This window comes from Nicotiana tabacum, chromosome 19 (genome assembly GCF_000715075.1).
Source record: "Nicotiana tabacum cultivar K326 chromosome 19, ASM71507v2, whole genome shotgun sequence".
Classification (NCBI taxonomy): Eukaryota; Viridiplantae; Streptophyta; class Magnoliopsida; order Solanales; family Solanaceae; genus Nicotiana; species Nicotiana tabacum.
This window is the reverse complement of record NC_134098.1, coordinates 128063555-128073002: the sequence shown is the minus strand read 5'-3', so window position 1 is coordinate 128073002 and position 9448 is coordinate 128063555. Positions and strand designations below refer to the sequence as shown.

The window sequence follows — 9448 nt, the reverse complement described above, 5'->3', positions numbered from 1 at the left end:
GATTAGTTTCTGTCAGTGGCGGAGTTTGCTTACAATAACAGCCACCAATTGAGCATTTATATGGCTCCGTATGAGGCTTTATATGGGAGACGGTGTCGGTCTCCGGTGGGTTGGTTTGAGCCGGATGAGGCTAGGCTATTGGGTACTGATTTGGTTCAGGATGCTTTGGAGAAGGTTAAATTGATTTAGGTTCAACTTCGCACGACCTATAGCGAATTTTGGGTCGTGACATATAGGTTTTTAGCATTACCAATGATTCAACAATAGGAATTTCAAGAAGCCGTTGTCCATGTGATGATATTGGGTGCTTTATTAATGGAGATACAGTTGTAGGAACTACTACAATTTCAAATGAAGAACTTAGAAACGAGAATGTTATTGATATTAGTGATGGTGATTTGCAAATAAGAAAAGTGTTTAATAGTGATGATGAAGCTTACAATTACTATATGAATTTTTCTAAAAGTTTTGGTTTTTTCAGTTAGACGTGACCGCCATTTAGGAAGTGCAGAACATCCTATGGGAATTTATAAAAAAAAATTATGTTTGTCATCGAGCTGGTAGCCCTCGTCCTCAAAAGGTAGTTGAAAAAGAACGACAAAGAAATCGAAAATCTTCCATATGTAACTGTAAAGCCAAGATGTCCATCGCCAAATATATATTTGATGGCATCACTCGTTGGACAGTGGTGTATTTTGATAATGTTCACAATTATGAACTTTTGAGTGATAAAGAGGTAAGATTTCTCCCCGCTTATCGAAATATTGACATTGTTGATCAAACACGAATTACACTTCTTGCAAAAGCTGGTTGTTCAATAAGTTTAATCAGAAGAGTGATTGAATTAGAAAAGGGAGTAGATCCCGGTCAATTGCCTTTCACGAAAAAAGATATAAGGAACTTTGTTCAATAAGAAAGTTCTTCTAATATTGAAAGTGATGCCCTGGAGCTATTGAAAATATGCAAGAGCAGGAAAGACAAAGATGTTGATTTTCAATATGATTTCACTGTTGATGGATGTCAAAGAGTCGAAAATGTCATCTGGGCATTCAGAGACTATATTCGTGCTTATGAAGTTTTTGGAGATGTAGTCGTCTTTGACACTACTTATCTATTGAATCGTTATGAAATGCCATTAGGAGTTTGGATTGGTGTGGACAATCATGGTAATTCTATTTTTTTTTTTTGTGTGTGTTCTCTTGCGCAATAAGAAGGCATTTTCTTTTTCTTGGGCTTTAAAGGTAAAAATCATTATAATATCTAGCTACAAGAACTTTTTTTAGCTTTACTGCTACTATACGTTTATTTTGCAGAGTTTTGTACTGCTTATGAATGGAAAGCACCCACAGACCATATTAACAGATCAAGATCTTGGCTTAATAGAAGCTATTGCCAATGAATTGCCACACTTTAAACATGCCTTTTTGTATATGGCATATTACATCCAAGTTCTCTACTTGGTTTTCTTTTGTCCTTGGTTCTAGATATTTGCAATTTAAATCTGAATTTCATAGACTTTATGAACTTGGTAACATCGAAGAATTTGAGCACCAATGGGATGGATTGATCTCTCAATTTGATCTTGGATCAAATAGGCATATAAAGTTGCTATATTTAAATCGTGCATCTTGGGCACTGCCATACTTGAAGGGATACTTTTTTGCTGGAATGGCAACGACCGGACGCTCAGAATCTATTAATGCATATTTGAAAAGATTTTTACATGCCAGAACAAGTTTAAAATAATTTGTTGAGCAGGTTGGTACTGCAGTTAGTATAAGAAACTATGCTGGTGAAGAGGCAACAATGCGGCAAAAGTATTACAATTCTCAAATTAAGACATTCATGCCGATGGAGAAACATGAATCAAAAGTTCTCACGCCCTTCGCCTTTAAGTTGTTACAGGATGCGATGATACTTTCTGTTGAGTATAGTCTATTTCCACATAGTGATGGATCATATCTTGTGCGTCACTACAGCAAAACAGATGGTGGACGTTTTGTCTATTGGAATTCAATAGAAGAGGTTGTTCAATATTCTTGCCAAGAGTTTGAATTTTCTAAAATTTTGTGCAGGCTTTCTATTCGAGTACTTAGTGCTCATAATTATTTCATGTTGCCTGATAAGTATTTCCTGGCTAGGTGGAGGCAAGAAAATCCATTGGTTCTAAAGTTTACTCATATGATGAAATCCAATAACGATAACAACGAGCTCCAGAGTCTTCATTCTACATTCAGAGATTTCACTCTTGAATCAATAAAAACAAAAGGTCGTCTTGAATATGCTAAGAAGGAATTGCAAAGAGTGCGGCAAATTATTCAATGTTTTCCTGAAAATGAGCATATGAAGGAAGAGCATGAACATGTTGCTTTAGTCAATCTATAGAGAGCAATTCTCTAGATGGAGATTATCACATTGAAAATTCACAACAATCTCAGACAAAGGGAAGAAAAAAAGGAAAAAGGTTAGTTGGGGGCATTGATGCTTCAAAGAAAGTAAGATATTGCAAGGTTCCTAATTGTGGTGGAACTGGCCACGACTCAAGAAATTCTCTACTGAAAAGGAAAATTTCAGAAATTCCAGCAACTCAATCTCCTAACAATCAAGTATATGAGTTTCATTATATTTAATCTCTTGTAAAATAAAATACTCATAATGCATACAAACTGAAATAAATTTTTTATTTTGGTTGCAGGATTCTTAAAGGATGGACAAAGAAGCTCTAAGGTGATCCAACTGTGAAAGAGTCCTTTGTTTACTAGAATCAACCATTGTACATCATAGTTTGTTGATCTCAAGTTGAATTGTGTAGAGATAAAAAATTACAAGAAATCATTTTCTGTTTATGAACAAGAAATCAGACGTTGTACATCATTTTTTCGAATAACGACATCTTTTATTCCATGTAAATTTTGTTTTAGATGAGTACAAGAGGAGGGGGGTTTTAATCACTGTGTAACTTTTTCTTTTTAACTTTTTAACAGCTTTTATTTTTTCTATTTTTGTTGTCAAGCTTTGCATATGTATACTTGAAGCAGTGATTCGATTTTGACTCTTTTTTTAGATTAGTAATGTTACCTAAATTTAAGCCTTTCATTCACAAAACTGACCCCATTGTGGCCATAGATTTGAAGTCTTACCTACCCATTATTGTTAATGTGTTTTCATCTTTTACTACTTAATTTGAACAAGGAATCTTTTTGCCCATCAGAACAATCTATAATATATCAGATCAATTATTTGAATAAGAATATGCTTTATTCCATGTAAAAACTGGTTCGGATGTACGAGGGGGACTTCAAGCCTAACCTCCAATACTACTTTTGGTAGAAGAGAACATCCTCTCTTCTTACAAAATTTCAAGAATAAGCTACTAGTTTCTAAAGCCAAATTCATGAAGGAGAATCTCCTCATTGCAGAATTTATTAGTGCTATAAATCTAAAAACTTGTAGAGCTTCAAAAATATCAAACTTTTCAGCAATCATGCGTTCCAGCTACTATCAATCTTCAATCACATAGAACTGACTTCTATGCTGCAAAAGAAAAGAGTTACACCCATCTAGTTACTTTTATGAACATGAAACATCCTAATTCCCAATTGAAAATTTTAGGAAGTAATTAAAAATTTAAATAACCCAAGGAAAAATAATTGACTTACAATCTAGTGAAACACGTCTCCAACCTTCACCCTTCTTACGCTTTCCGCCATGTTTCTGTCATCTCCACCAACTTTTCTACCACCATAGGCCTGCAACCTCATCTATATCACCTCATCCATAGGGAGTTCAAAACAAATATGTGAACTCTACCAAGCACGACCAACATCAGCGCAAAATGAATTGTAGATGTGAAAAATAAAGTCCTAGAGGCAGGAAGAAGAAAACAGAATTGCGTCCTAAAGCAGATCTTGAAAATATATTTTTAGGGCATTATTTGAAGAGGTACTGAAGCCACACTTTTTATCATTTTATTTGAAGTATTGAACTAGAAGATTACCTCAAAAAGTGGTACAACAAATTCATACAACTCCAAAACTGGTAATAGTTCTTAGTCTTAGGAAGAGAAAGAAAAAAAACAGACGAGAGATGTGACGACCCGACCGGTCGTCTCGAGAGTTGTAGCCCCATTTTCCTATTTTCTGCTTCTACTGTGTTCTACAGCTGTTAAATGATTTACCGGGTTGGTTGGTTCGGGTCCGAAGTAATGTCGGAGTGAATTGAGACACTTAGTCTCTTAATTGGAAGCTTAAGTTGGAAAAAATCGACTGGATGTCGACGACCTCGAATTGAAATTTTGATGATTCCGTTAGCTCCGTTGGGTGATTCTGGACTTAAGAGCATGTCTGGATTGTGATTTGGAGGTCGGGAGTAGAATTAGGCTTGAAATGGCGAAAGTCGAATTTTTGGGAAATTTGACCGAGGGATTGACTTTTGATATCGGAGTCGGATTCCGATTCCGGAAGTTGCAGTAGGTTCGTGGGATCATTTGTGACTTGTGCGCAAAATGTGAGGTCAATCGGACGTGGTTTGATAGATTTCAACGTCGTTTGTGGAATTTGAAAGTTTTAGAGGTTCATTAGGCTTGAATCCGGGTGTAATCCGTATTTTTGATGTTGTTTGGAGTGATTTGAGGGTTTGACTAAGTTCGTATTGGGTTATAAGACTTGTCGGTATGTTTGGGCGAGGTTCCGAGGGCCTCGAGTTGATTTCGAGTGGTTAACGGACTTGGTTTTGAGTTGGTGAAGCAGTTGAAGTATTGTTGCTACTAGTGTAACCGCACCTGTGGAGTGGGCACCGCAGGTGCGAGCCCGCAGAAGCGGGCTAGGTGGAGAAGGAAGAAGTTGCAGGTACGAGATCCTTTCCACACCTGCGTGTCCGCATATGCGCGTAAAGGATCGTAGAAGTGGAAATGGCTGGGAGCCACTGGTCCGCAGAAGCGGAAGGCCTGTGCAGAAGCGTACCCGCAGAAGCGGATAAGGGACCGCAGAAGCGGTGCCGCAGAAACGGCTAAGTGGCCGCAGGTGCGAAAAGCCCTGGCAGAATGTTTAAAAACAAGGGTTCGCGATTTTAGTCTCATTTCAACAAATTTGATCTCGGATTTTAGAGATTTTGAGTGGGCTTTCAAGGGAGATTCTTGAGGTAAGATCCTTGTGTTCATTTTTTGTCAATGATTTTGTTTCCCCACTAATTTTTCACCTAATTGGTGAGTTGTTGAGGTGAAATTTGGGGTTTAGGGCTAGAGAAATTGGAGAATGAATTTTGGAGTTTGGATAACCAAATGGTATCGGATTTTGATAAATTTGGTATGATTAGACTCGTGAGTGAATGGACTTTCGGATTTTGTGACTTTTGTCGGATTTTGAGACGTGGGCTCGGGGGCCGGTTTGAGCCTATTTTGAATTTTGGCTTATAATTTCGTGTTTTTCTTGTGAAATTAATTCCTTTAGCCTATATTAATTTTATCGTACTGCTTATGGCTAGATTCAGGGCATTTGGAGACTGATTCGAGGGGCAAAGGTATTTCGGAGTAGGATGTTTGCGCGGTTTGAGGTAAGTAACAGTCTTAAATCTGATTCTGAGGGTATAAAATCCGAGATTTTGGTATGATGTGATTATTTGAAGGTAACGCACATGCTAGGTGACGGGCGTGTGGGCGTGCACCATGGGGGATGGTGACTTGGTCCGTCCCGTGAGACTGTAAAGTCGAATAGCTTCTTGTTAATTACATGTTCCCTCTGATTTCTAGAATTTGATTGTCAATCATGTTAGAAACCATGCTTAGGCCATATGATATCACTGTTGGGACCTGCAACGGTTGGGTACTTGTTGAATTAGCTGCTATTTGTTGTCATGTACTCAGTCATAATTTTACTTGTGTGTCATACCTCTGTTTCCTCTTATTTTCTTGTTGATACTTATTGTTATCTCTTTTGGGCTGATTTATATGATTTCTGCGAGCCCGAGAGGCTGGAGAGGTTAGTGACTGAGATAGGGCCTGAGTGCCGAGCTGTGAGCTATGTGAGCCTATATGGATCGGGTTGCACGCCACAACGAGCCTGAGGGCTGAATGTATATGGATCGGGTTGCACGCCACAACGAGCCTTATGGCTATTTATGGACTGTGGATCGGGTTACACACGCCGCAACGAGCCTTATGGCTACTTATATGATTTGATCGGGCTGCACGCCGCAGCGATATAGCGCTTGGGCTGAAGGAGCCCCTCCGAAGTCTGTACATCCCCAGTGAGCGCAGGTACCTATCGAGTGTAATTATTGAGGGCTGAGAGCCGAGTGTTTGAGCTATTGAGAGCTTGAGTGATGGTTATCCTGAGAGGTTGTTGCTATACTTAGCTAAATTATGTCATTGTTCTGAACTTCTGGAAAATATTGTATCCGGTTTATCTGAATTTAGTAAATGTACAACTGACTTAATTTATATTGATAGAATTAAATCATGTCTACTTTCTTTGCTGAAACAACTAAAGTGAACAATAATTGTATAGCTCGTCACTACTTCTCAGTTCCTTATTTATTAATGTTACTTACTGAGTTGGTTATACTCACGCTATACCCTGCACTTCATGTGCAGATCCAGGTGTATCCGGTCACGGAGTACGTTGATCTCGTGCGTGGTTGAGTATCGGAGATTCACGAGATAGCTACCGGCGTTCGAGTCCTTGCCTCTCCTTTCTTGTTATCTTTCTTTTCTGTATTGGCATTTAGACACAGACTCTTGTAGACACTATTTCTTAGACTGGTTGTTTAGATGCTCATGACTTGGTGACACCTTGATGTTTGGGACTATTTTTCCCGTTGTGTTTTTGAGTTAAACTCCCGTTTTATGAAAAGTCTGTCATATCAAGCTTCTGGTTTATTTTGTGGAACATTTGAAGTATTTTGAAATATCGGCTTGCCTAGTACCATCAATAGGCGCCAACACGATAGCTTAGGGTTTTGGGTCGTGACAAGTTGGTATCAGAGCCTAGGTTACATATGTCTCACGAGTCATGAGTAGGTTTAGTAGAGTCTTGCGGATCGGTACGTAGACATTTCTACTTATCTTCGAGAGGCTGCCGAACCCTTAGGAAATTTCACATTATTGAATTCTTGTCATGCGAATCTTTTGATTCTGGTAACTAAATTTCTGTTGTTCTAATTCTCTCACAGATGGTGATGACGCGTACTACGGGGCATGATGGACAGCCATCGGTACCACCAGTCGGAGCCGCGATAGGCCGAGGTCGCTGTAGGGGCTGCGGTAGGGGCAGAGGTGCAGCTCGCACAGTTTCTAGGGCAGCACCTGCAGATACACCAGTTGCCCCAGTTCAGGAGCAGGCTCCAGTTGTGGATGAGCCTGTGGGACCAGCTCAGGTACCACCCGTGCCCATTGTGATTCCAGGCCTTCAGGAGCCATTAGATCAGATTTTGACCGCGTGTACTAGTCTTGCTCATGCAGTCTCTGTTCCGGCAGTAGCAGCCACTTTAAGTGTCAGAGGATACTCCGTACAACAGGTATTCTAGAGACCAGTGAGGTCTCATTCACTACTTTTCAGTTCTCTAGGGCTGCTTTCAGTTGGTGGGAGGCTTACGAGAGGCGTAGGTCGGTCGGCGCAGCGCCCCTTACCTGGCAGCAGTTCTCCGGTCAATTCCTGGAGAAGTTCGTGCCTCAGTCCCGCAGAGAGGAGCTGCGCAGGCAGTTTAAGCAGCTTCGTCAGGGTGATATATCCGTGACACAGTATGAGATGAGATTTTTTGAGTTGGCCTGTCATGCTATATGGTTGGTTCTAACAGACAGGGAGAGGATCAGGAGATTCATAGATGGCCTCACTTTTCAGCTGTGATTGATTCTGATTAGAGAGAGAGAGTGTTTGGTGCTACTTTTGACGAGGTTGTCAACATTGCTCATCAGATTGAGATGGTTCGCAGCCAGGAACGGGTTGAGAGGGAGTCCAAGAGGCCTCGTGGACAAGGTAGATTTAGCGGTGTTCCTTCTGGGGGTCAGTTCCACCATGGTAGGGGTCGTTCTTTCAGGCATGCTCAGATGGCTCGCCCAGTTCATTGTCGTGCATCATCTGGCCATGGTTCACACAATTATCAGCAGGGCCATTCATCTCTCAGTGCTCTCCCCGCTCAGAGTTCGTCTCGTGCTCCATTGGGTTAGGGCTTGTTTATGCCAGGTCCTTCTACTAGTTATCCCAGTGCTCGGGGTTCCTTTCAGTCCCCAACAACAGCACCGGGGAGTTGCTATGAGTGTGGAGAGTTTGGTCACATGAGGAGGCAGTGTCCCCGCATAGTGGGAGGTCCAGCTCAGCAGAGGAGCTAATCTATGACATCAGCACCAGTTTCTGCACTACCCGCTCAGCCAGCTCGGGGTGGAGCTCAGTCAGCTAGGGGCCGCCCGAGAGGGGGAGGCTAATCAGGGGGCGTCCAGGCCCGTTTCTATGCTCGCCCTGCCATACCAGATGCCATTGCTTCGGATGATGTGAATACAAGTATTGTCTCAGTTTGCCATAGAGATGCCTCTGTATTATTTGACCCTGGTTCCACTTATTCATATGTGTCCTCGTATTTCGCTCATTATCTAGATATGCCCCGTGAGTCTCTAGTTTCATCTGCTCATGTATCTATTCCAGTGAAAGATACTATTATTGTGGACTGAGTATATCGGTAATGTGTGGTAACTATTGGGAGCTTGTAGACCAGAGTAGATATCTTATTGCTTAGTATGGTTGATTATGACGTGATTTTGGGTATGGATTGGTTGTCTCCATGTCATGCTGTTCTAGATTGTCACTCTAAGACCGTGGCGTTGGCGATGCCGGGGTCGCCGAGGGTTGAGTGGAGCGGCTCTATAGACTATGTTCCCCGTAGAGTGATTTCATACTTGAAGGCTCAGCGGATGGTTCAGAAGGGTTGTCTATCTTATTTGTCCTTTGTGAGGGATGTTAGTACTGAGACCCATGCTATTGATTCTGTTCTGGTGGTGCGAGATTTTCCGGATGTGTTTCCTGCAGGCCTACCGGGCATGCCGCCTGACAGGGATATTGACTTCGGTATTGATTTGGTGCCGGGCACTCAGTCCATTTCTATTCCATCGTATCGTATGGCACCAACGGAGTTGAAGGAATTGAAGCAGCATCTCCAGGAACTCCTTGGTAAAGGGTTTATTCGGCCTAGCGTGTCACCTTGGGGTGCACCAGTTCTATTTGTGAAGAAGAAGGATGATACTATGAGAATGTGCATTGATTACAGGCAGTTGAACAAAGTCACAATCAAGAACAAGTATCCGTTGCCACGTATTGATGATCTATTTGACCAGCTTCAGGGAGCGAGGGTGTTCTCCAAGATTGATTTGAGGACAGGGTATCACCAGCTGAAGATTCGGGACTCTAATATTCTTAAGACAACTTTCAGGGCCCGATATGGCCATTATGAGTTCCTTGTGATG

At 41.4% G+C, this 9448-nt stretch overlaps 1 protein-coding gene across 1 annotated transcript; it reads left to right on the top strand.

Moving 5' to 3' along the window:
* The first annotated feature begins 640 nt into the window (after positions 1-640).
* On the top strand, positions 641-2385 carry LOC107783416 (protein FAR1-RELATED SEQUENCE 11-like). The gene is made up of 5 exons (XM_075239347.1): positions 641-809; positions 915-1141; positions 1314-1426; positions 1485-1671; positions 1759-2385. The coding sequence occupies exons 1-5, from the start codon at positions 641-643 to the stop codon at positions 2383-2385; spliced, it is 1323 nt and encodes a 440-aa protein (XP_075095448.1).
* Positions 2386-9448: the final 7063 nt, after the last annotated feature.